At 62.2% G+C, this 16525-nt stretch overlaps 2 protein-coding genes across 2 annotated transcripts; both read right to left on the reverse strand.

The window, feature by feature from the left end:
* Positions 1-1896: 1896 nt before the first annotated feature.
* Positions 1897-5481, reverse strand: GIPC3 (GIPC PDZ domain containing family member 3). Its single transcript, XM_012769318.3, has 6 exons — positions 5257-5481; positions 4400-4585; positions 4116-4296; positions 2628-2740; positions 2273-2354; positions 1897-2144 (listed from the first exon to the last, which is right to left on the reverse strand). Exons 1-6 carry the CDS (start codon positions 5479-5481, stop codon positions 1993-1995), a joined length of 939 nt encoding a protein of 312 aa, XP_012624772.2. The 3' UTR covers positions 1897-1992.
* Positions 5482-8951: 3470 nt separating this feature from the next.
* Positions 8952-14045, reverse strand: HMG20B (high mobility group 20B). Its single transcript, XM_020283902.2, has 10 exons — positions 13971-14045; positions 13635-13690; positions 13083-13191; positions 12369-12572; positions 11944-12064; positions 11152-11198; positions 10826-10898; positions 10401-10616; positions 9536-9668; positions 8952-9116 (listed from the first exon to the last, which is right to left on the reverse strand). The coding sequence occupies exons 2-10, from the start codon at positions 13670-13672 to the stop codon at positions 9104-9106; spliced, it is 954 nt and encodes a 317-aa protein (XP_020139491.1). The 5' UTR covers positions 13673-13690; positions 13971-14045; the 3' UTR covers positions 8952-9103.
* Positions 14046-16525: the final 2480 nt, after the last annotated feature.

A 16525-nucleotide genomic window follows, 5' to 3' on the forward strand; every position in this document is an offset into this window, starting at 1 on the left:
TGCCTGAGCTGGACTGAGTTCTGAAGCTTGGCCAGGTCTGGGTCCCAGAGCTGGACTGTGTTCTAGAGCTGGCCTGTGTCTTGCAGGGAGAGTGGGGCTCCACGCCAAGCAGTGTTCTGGAGCTGGGCCTTGCTGCAGAGCTGGGCAGGGATCCAGAGCTGCTCTGAGTTCTGGAGTTGGGCCTGGTTGTAGCTCTAGGCTGGGGTCTGGAGCTGGGCTCACTCTCAGAGCTGGACTCATTGCCGGAGCTGGATGGGGCCACAGCAGGGGCGTAGGCACCTGGGTGCAAGTAGGTTTTAGAGCAGGGCTGAGGTTTGAATCTGGACTGGCCAGCAGCTTGGCTCTGGGTTCCTGAGCTGGTCTGAGATCTCGAATAGGGCTGGTTTTGGGTGCTGTCTTTGAGTCCAGAGCTGCCTTGGGTTCTACGGCTGGCTTGTTGCTTGACTCTCACCTGGGTCTCAAAACTAACAGGGGTTCCGGAGTGGGACCGAGTCTCCAGGTATGGCCGTGCCATGGAGTGGCCTTGAGTTCCAGAGTCTGGTCGAGTTTTGCGGCAGGGCGTGGTCTCTGAGCTGTCCTGGGTTCTGGAAATAGGATTCGTCTCTGAGCTGGCCTGGTTCTTAAAACTTGTCTGGGTTCCAGAACTTGGCTTGATGTCAGGGCTCAGCTGGACTCTAGAGATGAACTCAGTCTCAGAGCTGGCTTGAAAGCAGGGCTTGGTCTCAGAGCTGGGCTGTGTTCTAGAGCTGGGCTTGGTCTCAGAACTTGCCTGAGTTTTAGAGCAGGATTTTATCTCAGAGCTGGGCTTAGTCTCGGAGCTGAGCTGTGTTCTAGAGCTGGGCTTGGTCTCAGAGCTGGGCTTGGTCTCAGAGCTCAGCTGTGTTCTGGAGCTGGACTTGGTCTCAAAGCTGAGCTGTGTTCTAGAGCTGGTCTTAGTCTCAGAACTTGCCTGAGTTCTAGAGCAGGGCTTGGTCTCGGAGCTGGGCTGTGTTCTAGAGCTGTTCTTGGTCTCAGAATTTGCCTGAGTTCTAGAGCAGGGCTTAGTCTCAGAGCTGGGCTTGAACTCAGAGCTGGGCTGTGTTCTAGAGCTGGGCTTGGTCTCAGAACTTGCCTGAGTTCTAGAGCAGGGTTTGGTCTCAGAGCTGGGCTTGGTCTCAGAGCTTGCCTGAGTTCTAGAGCCAGGCTGTGTTCTAGAGCTTGGCTTGATCTCAGAGCTGGGCTTGGTCTCAGAGCTGGACTTGGTCTCAGAGCTTGCCTGAGTTCTAGAGCTGGGCTGTGTTCTAGAGCTTGGCTTAATCTCAGAGCTGGGCTTGGTGTCAGAGCTGGGCTGTGTTCTAGAGCTGTTCTTGGTCTCAGAATTTGCCTGAGTTCTAGAGCAGGGCTTAGTCTCAGAGCTGGGCTTGAACTCAGAGCTGGGCTGTGTTCTAGAGCTGGGCTTGGTCTCAGAACTTGCCTGAGTTCTAGAGCAGGGTTTGGTCTCAGAGCTGGGCTTGGTCTCAGAGCTTGCCTGAGTTCTAGAGCCAGGCTGTGTTCTAGAGCTTGGCTTGATCTCAGAGCTGGGCTTGGTCTCAGAGCTGGACTTGGTCTCAGAGCTTGCCTGAGTTCTAGAGCTGGGCTGTGTTCTAGAGCTTGGCTTAATCTCAGAGCTGGGCTTGGTCTCAGAGCTGGGCTGTGTTCTAGAGCTGGGCCTTATCTCAGAGCAGAGCTTGGTGTCAGAGCTGGCCTGAGTTCTAGAACTGGGCTTGGTCTCAGAGCCAGATTGAACTCTAGGAGTAGACTCTATCTCAGAGCTGGCCTGGGCTCTAGAGCACAGTGTAGCCTCAAATCTGGGCTGGATTCTAGATGAGGGCTGGGTTCTGGAGCAGGGCTGGGTCTCCAAGTTGGGCTGGGTTCTAGAGAGGAACTTGGCCTCAGAGCGGGGCTGGGCTCTGGAGCAGGGCTGGGGCAGGGGGCTGGGCTCGGGGCTGGGGCTGAGCTCAGCCCCGGGACACACTAGCCACAGGCCTCCCTGGCCTCGCCGATGGCGGCCCACACCTCCACCACGAACTCGTCCGGGAAGGCAAACTCGCCCAAGACGGAGTCTAAACAGCGCGCAAACTCCTGGACGCTCGCCGTCTCCTTGGACGTCTCCACCATGGTGGACGCTGCGGGCCACGTGGGAGGGGACGTCAGTGGGGGACGTTCCATGAGCCCCAACTTCCTGCCAGGACCCTGCCCCCTCCCGCGGACTGTCCTCCCCCCAGGGACCCCCCAGCTTACCCTGGCCCCTTACCCAGCTCTGGGTCTCGGATGCCCATGTAGCTCTCCAGCAAGTCGTCCACCCTCCGGGACGCCTCCTCCTCAAACTCGCTGGGCTGCAGGCACCGGGGGGTGGGGGACAGAGGGTGAGAAGCCCCCGATGGCCCCAGCCCCTCCCGGCCCCACCCCTGAGGGCAGAGCAGACCGGAGCCTCCCGCGGCTCATTGCTTCTGGCACCACCGTCACTGCCCTGCCTTACAATCAAGACCCGTTTCGCAGGCAGGTAAACTGAGACTCCGGGAGGAAAAGCGTCTCATCCAAGGCCGCCCCAAGTCAGCGCTGAGTTCTGGGTGCAAAAGCTCGAGAAGGCCACCCTCCCCTTCACTCACCACGTCCTCCACCGTGGCGGCCCCCCCAGCACGAAGCCGCAGGGTCTCCCTCCCGCTGGTCACTTTCGCTTCCACAGGGCACTTGCTGCTCCGGCTTCTCTGGCCAATCATATCTGCAGGGGACAGAGTGGGGGGCAGGCACGGGTTCTGGGGGGGTCCATGTCTTCGCAAAACCCAGAGAAGCCACCAGGTGAGTCTCTTTAGAACCTTCTTTCTCTTCAAAGTCCTCCTTAAGTCCCTGGAGTGACTTAAGCCTCCCCAGAGACCCCTTTGGAACCCCACTCTTGCTGCCCCCAGGAAGCTAAACCGTGAGTCCAGAATGAGCCATTGTAACTGAACACGTCTAGAACCTCCCTTCAGAGCTGCCAGGGCACTTATGGAACCTCTTGCTCTAGACCAGTGCTACCCAAAGGGCCAGTCCGTGATGAAGTGCAGAGAATGTCCCAGTATGTAAATCAACACGCTGCTTCCTTCATTGAGAAATTCTAACTAAAAAAAAAAAAAATCTGCTAACATGAACAGGATGATATACATTTTAGAGGAGGGGTTCCAACCAGGGGGTGACTGTGCCCCTCAGGTGGCATTGACAACATCTGGAAACGTTTTTGGCTGTCACAGCCAGTGTGTGAGGTGTTACAGGTGGGACACCGGTCAGCACCCTGCAGGGGCCAGGACGCAGTGATCTGGCCAGGACAATGCTCTGGCCCCATGCGTCACAGTGCTGAGGCTGAGAAAATATATTCTAGAGCAAGCGACTTATCTTGTCCATGGGCCAGTCCCAGACTTCTGTTTCAGACCATTCTCTAGAATGCACCATGACCTCAAAGCCCTAATTTATTATGTTTAGAGACAGGGTCTCACTCTGTCACCTAAGCTGGAGTGTACTGGTGTCGTTATGGCTCACTGCAGCCTCCAACTCCTGGGTTCAAGTGATCCTCCTGCCTCAGCCTCCCAAGTAGCTGGGACTACAGGTGCAGCTACTACACCTGGCTAATTTTTAAAAATTTTTCGTAGATAGATTTCAGTTTCTTGAGCAGAAAAGATAAAAAAAAAAAAAAAGAAAAGAAAAAAAAATTTTTCGTAGAGATGGGGTCTGGCTATGTTGCCCAGGCTGATCTCCAACTCCTGGCCTCAAGCGATCCTCCCACTTCAGCCTCCCAAAGTGCTGGGATTACAGGCATGAACCACCACGCCCAGCTAAAGCCCAACTTTAAAAGCTCCCAGTCATGCCCTGGAGTGGGTCTAGACTGTTCTCCTGTCCCACTCTGCCATGCTGACCCCTAGCCCTCCCAGCCCAGCTGACTTTGTGCCAATCTAGAAACTGCCCACCTGTTCCAGATACAGAGTGGGGCACCCCCTGGTGTGCACCACATGTATCTAGAAGCCTCCCCCCTGTCCCATGCCCTCACCCTCCTCAGTCCCAAGCACCCACAGAGCCGCCTCTGGGAGAGCTCCCCACCCCCACCTCCCCCCCCACCCCGGCCTCACCGAAGGCCCTCTTGGGCTGCACCAGGCGCAGCGTGAAGGGCTGGGACTTGGGCAGCTCGCGCAGCATCTTGGCCACCTCGTAGTGGCGGCAGCCCACGATGGAGTGGTCGTTGATGGCCTCGATGCTGTCGCCCACGCACACCGCCTCGATGCGGTTGATGATGCTGCCTTCCTTGATTCTCTGCGGGGACCCAGAACCGCTCGCGGGGCAGCCCCGCCCCGCCGGCCCCGCCCCCCGCGGATCCCCACCGAGAGGGCTCAGGTCCGCCGCCCCCGCCGGGCACCTTGATGAAGGCGTAGCCGGCCCCGTTGTCCGTGATGGTCAGTCCCAGGGCGTCCTCGGTCTTGGTGACCTCCACCTCCTTGGTCTCGCCGCGCACGTGCGCGAAGATGAAGTCCTCCAGCCCTATCTGCCCCCCCAGGAGCTTCTGCATGTCCACCTTGTGGCTGTTGAGGGTGCAGAACAGGATCTGCCCCCGGAGAGCAGCGGGCTCAGCCGCCGCAGCCGTGGGCCCAGAGGCCTGCCGGGGAAACTGAGGCCCGAAACTGGCCCGGGGTCCCAGCCCATGGGAAACGGCAGGGCAGGGGACCCCCAGATTGCCGAGGAGGGAGAGGAGGTGGCTGCGGGCAGGAGACCCCTCTCTCGCCCCCCATGCCCGGACTTCAGGCTTAACGAACCCTTCGCCGCCCTCGCCCCCCAGGCCGGCCGCTTCTCAGGGGTCGTGCGGCTGCTGCGCCCCCTGGGGGCTGCGGAGGGCGCGACACCCGGCCGGGAACCGCCCAGCGCACCGCCAAGCCCGCGGGGCCCCAGACGGCCCACCTCCAAGGGCGCCGCCTGGAACCCCAACGCCCAGGCGCGCGGGCCACAGAGGCCCTTCCCCGAGGGTGCGGCCCACTCCCAGGACGGGGCTCCCGCGAGGTCCGGGGCCCGCTCAGACCTGCTCATCTTCTGAGCAGGAGATGCAAAGGGGGTTCCTGGGGTGCGGAGCCCCGGGACCCGAGAGGAGCGTCTCTGAGATCTGGTGATCGGGTCCCCCCAACACCCCGAGATTCCGGGACCTGGTTCTCCCGTCTGGGCTCCAGGCTCCAGCCCTACCGCCACCAGCCGCGTGGCCTCGGGCGCGGGGTCCAGGGTCCTCACCTCGGTGGGCGCGATCCCGAAGGCCTCGGCGATCTTGGCGTAGAGCTCGCGGACGTTGGTGAAGCCCTCGATCTTGCCCGTGGGGCTGCCGTGCGCCAGCTGCGTGCGGAACACCAGGCGCGGGCGCGCGCGGGGCGCGGCCGGGGGCTCCGAGGGCGACGGCGGGGGCGCGGGCGCGCGCGGGGTCTCGGCCCCCCGGGCCTCGCCGGCCGCTGCGCTCTCCATGGCGGGGACGCTCGGCCACCCACCCGGGCCGCCGCCTCTGTGGCCGCCGCCGCCGGATCCGCCGCTTCCTGCAGCCTCCCCTCCCCCGGCCCAGGGCGCGACAGCCGAGCCGCCGGGTAAGGGGATCCGGGAACCCGAGCTGCCCGGGAAGGCGACACCGCGGGGTGCGGAGGCGGGGACGGGCCCCAGGTGCCTGGGCCTTGCCAGGGCCAGCTGCGCCCTCCCCGGGGACACCTGGCTGTCCTTCCTCGGGGGCCTGAGTCTCAAACCCTGGAATAACAAGGTTCCCAAATAAGATCCCAAATAGCTGAGCGCGCCGGAGCGCTCACTCTCTGCTGGGCGCCTCATTTGATCCTACAACAACCTCAAGAGGTGGGGAGGGATGGTTATGCTGGTGTAACCTGAGCCCATCCCGTCCCTCCTCTGCCCACAGCCCTCCATGGCTCCCGCCTTCCTCAGGGTCAAAGCCCAAGTCCTCCCCGCAGCCTGCATGGCCCTGCTCGACCTGCCCATCCCCTCCTCCCTCTCTCCCCTCCTCACTCTGCTCCAGCCACACAAGCCTCCTGGCTGCGCCTCCCAACGCCAGGCCCGGTCCTGCCCCAGGGCCTTTGCACGGGCTGTGCCCCTGCCTGGAACTCCCTTCCCCAGACCTCCGTTTGCTCCCTCAAGCTCCTCTGCGTCTTTGCTCCACGTCCCCTCCTCTCCCCACCCCCGCCCCCCAATCTCCTTTCCCTGACTTAATTTTCCTCCCCTGCGTTTCAAGGTGCCATGTGGTGTCTCAGATATTTTATTTGATCTTGCATCCTGTCTGTCTCCCCAGCTGGAATGTCAGCTCCAGGATAGCAGGGGTTTTGTGTCTTTTGTACTCCTGCCATGTCCCTGTGCCCGGCGCACAGTGGGTGGCACGTCGTGGCTGCTCAGATCGTTCTTGGTGAGGGCGTGAATGGGTCTCCAGGTCACAGGTGAGGAAGAGGCGTCTATGAAAACCCCCTGGAACGCGACTCCGGGGACGCCTAGGTAGCATCCGTCAAAATTCCTACACAAGAATTTTGGCTCAGTAACCAGCAGCCGGGTCCTGCACTGGCAGGCCACCCGGCGGGTCCCCACGCCGCCTGCCTCGAAGAATCCCATGCACCAGACAGCAGCAGCTCGCAGAAGTCTTTGGACGATGCAAGAAAGTTTATACAAAGTTCTAAACTTTGCCAAACCCGCTGTAAGCTACGGCGTGGATGAAGCTTGAAAACATCCCTGGTGACAAGAAGTTGGGCACAAAAGGCCACATTCACCTGCGATTCCATTTATGTGAAATGTCCAGAACCGGCAGGTCCAGAGAGACAGGAAGGGGATTTGTGGGTGCCAGGGGCTGGGGAGGAGTGACTGCGGATGGGGACAGGGTTGCTTTTGGGGGGTGACGGAATGTTCCGGGATGAGGGGTGACACTGGCACAACTTTGTGAATGTACAAAAACCCACTGGATTGTAGACTGCAAGACAAAATTTTAAGTAAACAAAAGCAAACTGCTGCAAAATGCTACTTTTTTAGGGAGCCACGCCTATGTTGTAAAACCATGGAGATGGCTCCGAATGAGAACCCCGAACTTGGAGGCAGTCCCTGCGCCAGGCAGCGGCGCGACTGGCAGAGGGTTGTTGGTATCAGGTTGTACCCGTCTCCTAGGGTTGCTGTAACAAGGTCCCGCACGCTGGGTGACATACGCTCTCTGGCAGGTCTGGAGGCTGGAATTCCAAGATCGAGGTGTCGGCAGGCCCGGGGCCCCTGACACCCGGGGTAGGATCTGCCTTTACCTCTCCGGCTCCCGCCGCGGGCGGCAAACCTTGGCATCCCTTGGCTTGTAGACACATCCGATCTGCGTCTCTGTTGTCACATGGCTGCCTCCTGTGCCTGTGCCACATTTTATTCTTATAAGGACACCAGTCACACGGGATTAAGGGCCCGTCACACTCCAGTGTGACCTCATCTTGACAAATTACATCTGCAATGGCTGTGTTTCCAAATAAGGCCGCGCTCAGCTCAGACGCTCTGGGTTCAGGGCTGCGGCATGTTGGGAGGAGCGGGAATACAAGTCACCCCACAGCATGGGTGCTTGTCAAATTGTTCTGGAAACTTCTGAGGATGTCTTTAACATTCCAATAAACACAGAAGTCTCTGGGAAGTTTCCTCAATGAGTGAGACACAGAACTGCCAGCAATCCATCTACGCAGCAGAATTGAAAACGGGTTTTCAAACAACAGCCTGGACGTGAATGTTCATAGCAGCGCAAGTCACGACTGCCAAAAGATCAAACCGCCCGGGTGTCCACTGACACATGGATAAAAACAACGTGGCCCATCCACACGTGGAGCGTCACTCAGCCACAAAAAGGGACGAGGCTCTGACACAGGCCACAGCGTGGAGGGACCTTGAGGACGTCGTGCTCAGTGAGAGACGCCAGACACAGAAGGACACGCAGAGTGTGACTCCGTCTAGATGAAACGTCCAGAACAGACAGGGCCACAGAGACGGGACGTGGACTCGTGGTTGTCAAGGGCTGGGGGAGGGGATGGGCAATGACTGCTAATGGGGATCAGTTTCCTTTTGGGGTGATGGAATGTTCTGGAATTGGATCAGAGTTGGCGATTGCACAACATTGTCAATGTATTAAATGCCACTGGACTGTGCCTTAACATGGCCAGAATGGTAAAGTCTTTGCTGTGTGTTTTACCACAATAAACACAACTCCCTAAGTCACTCTGCTGGGAAGTGGATATGAACCCCAAAGCAGGAGGAAGGCTGAAGGATGGACTGAGCGACCGTGTCTGCCCCCTCAGTGTGCGGACCCCACAAGCACGACCTTCAGGTGGGTGGGAGGACAATGTCCCCACCCTGTCACTGGCTTGCTCTGTGAACCTGGGCACCTTTAGGCCTCAGTTTCCCCATTTGAGAAACAAGGGACAGCCCAGGCTCTGAGGCCCTACGAGGGCAGGCCTGGTGTCCCCAGCAGGGGTGTCCTGGGGGACTCTGGGCACATCTTCTGGCCCATCCACACCCCTCCCCCAAAAACCTTACACACTCACAAGCGTGAAACACAAAGTCCACCTGCTTTTATTTAAAAAGTCTGGGCAGAAGGGCGGAGGGGCTGCCCCACCAGGCGCCCTCCCCGGGCCGGGCAGGCAGGTGACGCCAGCTCCCCCACCCTGGGACTCAGGGACTGGAGGGTCCCACACCTGTGAAAGCAAAGTGCCCTGCCTGTGTGGCACCTCATGGCCCCCGTGGTGAGTCACTCCGGGGGTCCTGCAGCGAGCTGGGCATCGGGGGTGGTCCAGGACAGGCCACACAGGTGACCCCCCAGCACTAGGTGCTGTCCCTGCCTGCAAGGTGGGTGGGCGCCTCCCTGGGCACCGGGGCCCCAGGGCTCACCATGGCCAGTGCCTTTTCTGGGTTCAGGGGGCTGCGGAGCTTGAAAGCTAAAGGGATGCTGTAGAAACTTAATTTTGGGGGGCTGCAGCCCCCAAGGTGCAGGAACGGGCCTGGCCCCAAAGGGTGAACCCCCAGCCTGTCCTCCATGGGGGGAGGTGGGGAGAGGGCTGAGTCCAGAGCTACTTCCGGGTCCCGGGCGGCCCTCAGCTCACAAGTGCTCGCTGTAAGGGGAGAGAGAGGAGGGGTGCGTGATGGGGACCCCATCATCTCTCAGCCCCACCCCGGTTCTGGGGAACCCTTGAGGCCACGCCCCCTCGGCACCACCAAACAGATGGGGGGGGGCCTGGATCTGACCCCACCTACCCTGGGCAGCGGGGACCCCACTGAGAAGCTCTGGGAAGTTCTGGGGCCCCCAGGTGGATCCCACTGGCCAAGGGGGCCTGGCAGATCCCGCCCAGCGGAATTTGCATAGGACTGTCCGGCATTGGCCAGCTGGGTCACACAGCCCTCAGGCAGATGGCCCCCAACCCCAGGCGGTGTCCTGGGAGTAACATCCCGCTGTGGGAGAACACCAGGCTCCCCCAGACCTCGCGCACCCCCCTGGCGGCCCGACGCAGCCCCGCACCTGCCCGGCACACACCTGGCGACCTGGGCCAGGATCTCCTTGACTCGCACGATGAGCTTCTCGTGCTGGGCCGGGTCGCGCTCGATGGCGCCGTGCAGACGTGCCATGTACAAGTCCAGGGTGCCCAGCGTGGGCGTCTCGCCCGTGCCTGGGGAGGGCGGGTGGGGGACGGGTCAGCCGGGCCGGGCGAGGGAGAGTGGGGGTGTCTAAGGGTCGGGACTGCACGGGGGCAAAGGTCACGGGGCGGGTGGTCCGTGAGGGCGGAGCCCTTCGGAGGGCGCCATGTGGTCGGGTTGGGGGTCAGGGCGCCTGGACCGGGTTGAGCCGGAGGCTCAATCAAGGTCAGCCGAAAGCAGAGGCCCGGGTCGCGGTGACGATGCATGGGCTGGTGGGGGAGGTCAGCGAGTGCCAAGTTCAGCTGGGGACAGAGCCTCGGAGGAGGGGGCGGGGCTAGCGGAGGCGGGGCGCGGGGACTGGCGGGGCTGTTCGGGATGGGCAGGGAGGTGGGGTCAGCGCTCAGGGTGGTCGGGGCCAGGTGAGCAAGGTCGGGAGGGAGGGGCTGCGGTGGGCGGTGACCTGAGCCGTGGGGACCCGGCTGACTCAGGGCAGGTAGGCGTGGTCAGCAGGGCCCGAGCTCGGGGTGACCGACGGGGGCCGGCTGCGGTGGTCGGGGAAGGGGGCAGGCTCTGTGCGTGGGAAGGAGCGACAGGGGCGGGGCAGAGCAGGGTGTGGGGCGGCAGGGGGCGGCATGACAGGGGCAGGGCGGGCCCGGGGCGACAAAGGGGGCGGGGCGGCAGGGGCGGGCCCGGGGCGGCAAAGGGGGCGGGGCGACAGGGCGGGGCGGCAAAGGGGGCGGGGCGACAGGGCGGGGCGTGCGCACCGGGCACCGGCAGCGACGCGAAGCTGGCGGTGAGCGCCTGGCGCACGGCCTGGAGCTGCTGCTGGAGCGCCAGCGTCCGCCGCTCCTCCAGCGCCAGCTCCTGCTCCAGCCGCTCGCGCGCGCTGCTCATGCTCTGCGTGTGCCGCTGCAGCACCGCGTTCTGCTCCTCGAAGGCCACGTTCATCTTCCGCAGGCGCCGCAGCTCCGCCTCGCGCGCTGCAGGGGCGGCGGGTCAGCGCCGGGCCGGGCTGTGCGCCCTCTGCCCCCGGCCCGCGTAAGCTCCCAGGGTGGGAGGGGCACCTAGGGTTTTCGAGGTACCTTCCCGACCCCCCTCCGCTCGCCTTGGCGCCTCCTTGGCTGGCCGCCGCCTCCACCACCGCGTTACGGAGCCCGCACCAGGACCGACGGCCCGGGTTACCGCTCACCTTTGTTTTGGTCCAAGAACTCTTCGGTGAAGATGGGAACATCGAAGGTGGAGAAGCCGTCGCAGTCCCCACCCTGGGTCGAAGGAACAGGGAATGTTTTGGGGGGGACAGTCGCATCCCTTCTGGATGTCCCCAAGCCTGTGAGGGTCTCCTGAGGCAACCTGGGTCACAGCCAATTTAACACCATCCCCAGGGGCGGCTGCCCCGCCTCTGCTGGCGCCTCTTTGGACAAGAAGCCACGGCTGAGCTTGGGCTTTGGCTCACTTGGGGTCTAGACGCCTCCAGACAGGTCTCCCCCACGTGCTTCCCAGGAGGGGGGCGCTTACCTTGTGTCCATTCAAGAGGGTATTCATGAGCCCGGAGCCCGAGTCTTCTGCGGGGCAGGGAGGAGGGCAGGGTCAGCCTCCAGGTCTCCACTGTCCCCAGCCTGGCTCCCCGCCCCTCGGTCAGCCCTACTCGCCCTGGGTCAGGCTCCCCACCTGCCCCCCAGTGTCTGTACCTCCCCGTCGCAGTACTGAGTGAGCCCTGTTCATCCGTAGCTGGTTATGTGCCTGCCCCCACGGGACTGTGCACCCCACGGAGGGAGGGCCTCCCGGGGTTGGGGTCAGCATCACATGGAGCTTGTCGCCCAGCTGCTCTGGGTTGGGGCCCTTCCACCTTCCTCTCTTTTTACTGGCAAGTATATACAGCAAGTGAAATAATAGTGTAATTTTATTTTTCCTTTTTAAGAGAGGGGCTCTCAGGCCAGGCGCGGTGGATCACGCCTGGAATCCTAGCACTCTGGGAGGCAGAAGCAGACAGATCGTTTAAGCTGAGGAGTTTGAGACCCTGTCTCTACTAAAAAAATAGAAATTAGCTGGTCAACTAAAAGTATATATATATATAGAGAGAGAGAGAGAGAAAACATTAGCTGGGCATGGATGGCAGCTACTCGGGAGGCTGAGGCAGGAGGATCACTTGAGCCCAGGAGTTTGAGGTTGCTGTGAGCTGGGGTGACCCGGGCAACAGAGTAAGACTCTGTCTCAAAAAAAAAAAAAAGAGAGAGGGGCTCTCCGTGCATTGCTCAGGCTGGGCTCGAACTCCTGGGCTCAAGCACTGCTCCCGCCTCAGCCTCCCACCTTTCTTAATCTTCTTCTCCTGGATCTTCTCGGCGCACATCTTGTAGGCCTCGGACTGCTGGTACGCGCGCAGCTCCTTCATGTACTGCTGCTTCTCCCTCTCCGCCTCGTCCAGGTACCGCTGGAGGGGCAGCACGTAGGCTTGGCCAGGCCAGCGGCAGGGGAGGCCTCCAGGGCCAAGCCCGTGACCCCAGGCGCGGCTGGGCTCTCCGCGCCCGCCCCTGTGCCCCGTCCCCTCCCGCGGACCCCTATGCCTGCGGACAGCCTGCTGCTGGGCGCCGCCAGCCCCGCACCGCCGCGGCCCGGCCCGGCCCTGCGACCCCTCCGGCCGGATCCCTGCCCAGCTCCGCCGCTGGCCCGCACCACGGCGGCCGGCCAGTGTCGCGCCGGCCCGGGACGGCCGCGGGGTCCGCGCCGGCGCCCACCTGCTTCTCGGCCGGCTGCAGCTTGCTCCACTCGGCGCCCAGCATCTTGGTGATCTCGGGGAACGGCAGGTCCGGGTGGCGCGTGCGGATCTGCTCGCGCCGCTCGTTCAGGAAGCGCACGTAGCCCGTGACCGGCGCCTTGGGCCCGTTCGGCAGGATCTTCTTCCGCTTCTTGCCCTTGGGCCACCCGCGCTTCTTCACGGGCTGCGGAACCGCGCGCGTGGTTGGGCGGGGCCTGGGGCGGGGCCAGGGGAGGGGCGGGGCCTCGTCGGGAGGCCGGCCCCGCAAGGGCTTGCGGTGTGGCCGGGTCGGGAGTCGGGAGCCTGGGGATTAGGAGGTCCCTGGCCAGGGGGAGGGGATCCAGGGTAGTGGGGGCGAGGGTGGAGCCCAGGGATGGGATTGCCTTGTGTCGTGGGCGTGGCCTCTGGGTGGTGGGCGTGGCCCTTGCTGGAGGAAGGACCCATAGGACCCTGGGAAGGTGGCAGTGGGCAGGGCCTCCAACACGGGGCGAGCAAGCGTTGGGCAGTGGGCGGGGCTTTGACTTAGAGTGGCAGTCTAAGGGGCGTGGCTTCTGGCACGGGGCGGGGTCTCAGCCTACGGAGGAAACACCGGGCTGTGGGCGGAGCCACAGCCAATTCAAATCTAGCCGGGGGCGGGGCTTCGGGCTGGGGGCGGGACCCCGGGGCCTCCCCACCTCCCAGCAGCGACTCTCACCTCCTCCTCGTGGGACCCCTTCTCGCCGGCGCGTGGACCCTCGCCGCGCTCTTGCTTGACAGCCACCACGAAGCCCCCGTGCTGGCCCGGAGCCTTGCCGCCCGCCGGCCTGGAGCCAGGGGGGACAGGTCACCCCCGCCCCCAGAGCCCTCCCTGTCCCCCCACGCTGTCCCTGAGCGTTCAGAGGCCACGGACTGCAGGGCTGCGACCGGGCAGGCGGGTCCGAGGGGGTCGGGACGGGAGCACAAGTGGGACAGGAGGGCCGCTGGGGCGCTGGACCCCGGGAGCGGGGCGCGGGACGGGATGCGAGAGAAGCCCTGGCCCGGGTGGGGAGGCGGGCGGGCGGGGGGTCCGGGCGGGCCGGGGCCTCGGCCCCGGGCGGCGGAGACAGGGGCGCAGCGGGGTACCCGGGCTCGCACGGGCGGGGGGCTGCGGGCAGAGCCGGCTGGGCCCCGGCGCGCGAGCGGGGACAGGCGGGCGGGGCGGGGCGGGGCGGGGGTCCGGGCGGACGCCGGCTTCGCGAGGACCGGCGGGCGGGGGCGGCTCACTCACGCGGCGGCGGCGCCGGGCTGCTTGGGGCCGTGGGACATGGCCGCTCCGGGCCGGACCTGGAACCCAACGCGGGCGGAGGTGAGGTCCGCCGGCCGGTGCCGGGTCCCGCCGCCCCCCGACCGGGAGCCCCCGTGCCGGGCCCGGGCGCCGGGGTGGGGGCCGGATCCGGGGGCGGGGAAGTCCGCGAGGGCGGGCGCCCCAAGAACCCTTTGTTGGGCGATCGCGCCCCGGGAGGCCCGCGTCGGCTCCCCGCGGCCCCCGCAGCGCCCCACCCTGGTCCCGGGCCCCCCGCACCCCTACCCCTGGCTGGGCCCCGAGTTCCGCGGCTGTTTTCACCTCCAAAGAAACTTTCCCGGCCCTTCCGACTGCTGCGACGCTCCAACCAACCGCCCCGAGCCCGCCCCCGCCCGCGGCCCCGCCCCGCCCCGCCCCCAGCATGCTAATGACGGCCCGGGAGAGCCGTCCGATTGGCTGTCTTCTTCCCCTGGGGCGTGACCATGCAGATGCAGGTCAGCGCGCCGATCGGCGATTGGCTGGAGAGGCTGCTGAGCCGCGTGGGAGGTGGGGAGGGAAGGCGGCGGGCGGTGCATCAAGTTCGGCTGCGCTCGGCCGCGCTCGGGACCAATTGGGGGCTCCCGGAGGGCCTCGCGGGGCGGAGCCTCTTAAAGGGCCAGTAGGGACGGCGCGGACTCCTCCTCCCCGTGTGAAGGCGAAGACTCCCGCCCCTGCCGGATCAGTGCACTTGAGGATCCGGGTCGGGCCACGCCCCAGTTGCCATGGGGACGGCGGTAGGTTGCTAGGGAGGCAGTTAAGGTCCTGGGAGGCAGCCCCCTGCCAGAGAGCAAGGTGGGCCCTGTTCTCATCATCCTGCAAACCCTGGCTGGAAGTTTCCCCTGTGTCCACTCCATTAAAACCCCTGACGCCCCGCGGGATCTGGCCCTGCTCTGAGCCCTGAGACCCGGCCTTCTGGCCGCAGGGGCTACTCTCCCCCCGGGCCTCGGCTTCCCCTCCTGCACAGTGGGGTCATTACACGACATCCAGGACCACGTGGCTGGGTGTTATGTAGCTGAGGAGGAGGTGTAGGGCAGGCTGGCTTTGGGATCTGGAGCTGGACTGGAAGCATCTGGGAAACGATGATAAGGGCAGTACCAGGACCTCCTGAAGGTGGCGCCTGGGCTGGGGCTGCCTCTGCCCCCCGGGTGCTCCCAGGGTCACTGGGTGCAGACAACGGTCCATTAGGCCCTAAACGCCATTGCATTCCTTCCCACCTCTGGGCCTTTGCAGTTGCTGTTCCCTCTGCCTGGAATGCCCTTCCCCGAGACACCTGCCTGCCTCTTTCCTTGAGGTCTTTGCTCAAATGTCGCCTGCTCAGTTAGGCCTTTCCGGGCTTGTAGCCCACCCCCTACACCTCGTCTGATCTTTTCCTCCATACACCTGTCTCCTTCCTTGTGGGCTGCCCGTTGGGTTCACTGCTGCAGTTCGCACACCTACGACAGCGCCTAGGGTAGGTGCTCCGTACCTGTTCCTCGAACAAACAAATGAATCCCACACGTTTCTAAGAGGCAGATGCAGCTGCTCTGGAAAACAGGCTGGCAGTTCCTCCAAGGGTGATGTAAACACGAATGACCCCAAGATCCAGCACTTCCACCCCTAATGATAGACCCCAAGGCTATTGAAAACAGGTGTGCAAACAGCAACAGGTACACACATGTCCGTAGCAGTGTGATTCACGGAAGCCAAAAAGTGAAAACAAGCCAGGTGCCCAGGAACAATGAATAGGCAAACCACGTGCCCCACGTCCCACACAGTAGAATATTATTGGCCATAAAAAAGGGACGAGGCTCTGACACAGGCCACAGCGTGGAGGGACCTTGAGGACATCGTGCTCAGTGAGAGACGCCAGACACAGAAGGACACACAGTGTGAGACTCCATTGATATGAAACGTCCCCAGCAGGCAAATCCGGAGACAGGACGTGGATTCCTGGCTGTCAGGGGCTGGGGGAGGAGCCAGGGAGTGACTAATGGGCCTGGGGCTTCTCTTTGGGGTGATGAAAATTTTCTAAAATTAGACAGTGAAGCTGGTTGGATAACTCTGTAAATATGCCAGAAAGAACAGAATTGTACGCTGTAAATGGGCGCATTCAATGGCATGTGGATTAAATGTCAATAAACCTGCTTCCCCAAGGTGCAGCCCAGGGCTGAGGAAGAGGAGCTTCTAGCCCTGGAATCCTGACAGACGCAGCCTCCAGACCTCACTCTGTTGCTTACTCCCCGCCCGTGCATCTGTCTGCTCCGTTAAAAACAATCTCGGGGAGACACTTCCAAACTAAAGACAGGGAAGCCCCGCCTTCCAGCCCTGCTCTAGCTTGAGTGACAAGCCTGGTGTTGCCATAGGAACGGCCCTCCCACACCGCATAAAGATTTCAGGGGTTTTCCTGGACATCAAAAAGAAATGAAGAGTTTTGAAGTTGACTTTGAAAGCAGTTTGGAGCTTCCTGGCATCAAAAAAAAAAAAAAAAAAAAAAAAGCCTTGCTGCAGGGATATTTTCTTAAAAAGAAAACAACAAAGGTATCTTCAGTCCAAACTGCATTTTATTCAGTCCCATTCATGCAAACCATGCATGAATGTCCATGCACCCAGACAGGCAATATCTAAGAAGCAACATTTATACTATTTGACTTTAAATCCTTCTTAAAGTGTTGTAAAAGTAGATCTTTTTGCCCTCAAATTATAGCTCTGTTTTAGTTTTGTTTTTTCTTCCTTCCTTCCTTCTATTTTATTTTCTTTTCTTTTATTCTATTCTATTTTTTTTTTTTTTTTTGAGACAGAGTCTCACTCTGTTGCCCAGGCTAGAGTGAGTGCCGTGGCGTCAGCCTAGCTCACAGCAA

This window comes from Microcebus murinus, chromosome 27 (genome assembly GCF_040939455.1).
Source record: "Microcebus murinus isolate Inina chromosome 27, M.murinus_Inina_mat1.0, whole genome shotgun sequence".
Lineage (NCBI taxonomy): Eukaryota > Metazoa > Chordata > Mammalia > Primates > Cheirogaleidae > Microcebus > Microcebus murinus.

Excerpts from the sequence above, each read along its gene's own strand:
- GIPC3 (XM_012769318.3), bottom strand. The coding sequence starts at position 5,481 with ATGGAGAGCGCAGCGGCCGGCGAGGCCCGGGGGGCCGAGACCCCGCGC. Across the intron at positions 4,297-4,399 it reads CCGGCTACGCCTTCATCAAG|AGAATCAAGGAAGGCAGCAT; the intron begins GTGCCCGGCGGG and ends GGGTCCCCGCAG. Across the intron at positions 2,741-4,115 it reads GCAGCCCAAGAGGGCCTTCG|ATATGATTGGCCAGAGAAGC; the intron begins GTGAGGCCGGGG and ends TGTCCCCTGCAG.
- HMG20B (XM_020283902.2), bottom strand. The coding sequence starts at position 13,672 with ATGTCCCACGGCCCCAAGCAGCCCGGCGCCGCCGCCGC. Across the intron at positions 12,573-13,082 it reads AGGGGTCCCACGAGGAGGAG|CCCGTGAAGAAGCGCGGGTG; the intron begins GTGAGAGTCGCT and ends GCGGTTCCGCAG. Across the intron at positions 10,899-11,151 it reads CCCTCTTGAATGGACACAAG|GGTGGGGACTGCGACGGCTT; the intron begins GTAAGCGCCCCC and ends CCTTCGACCCAG.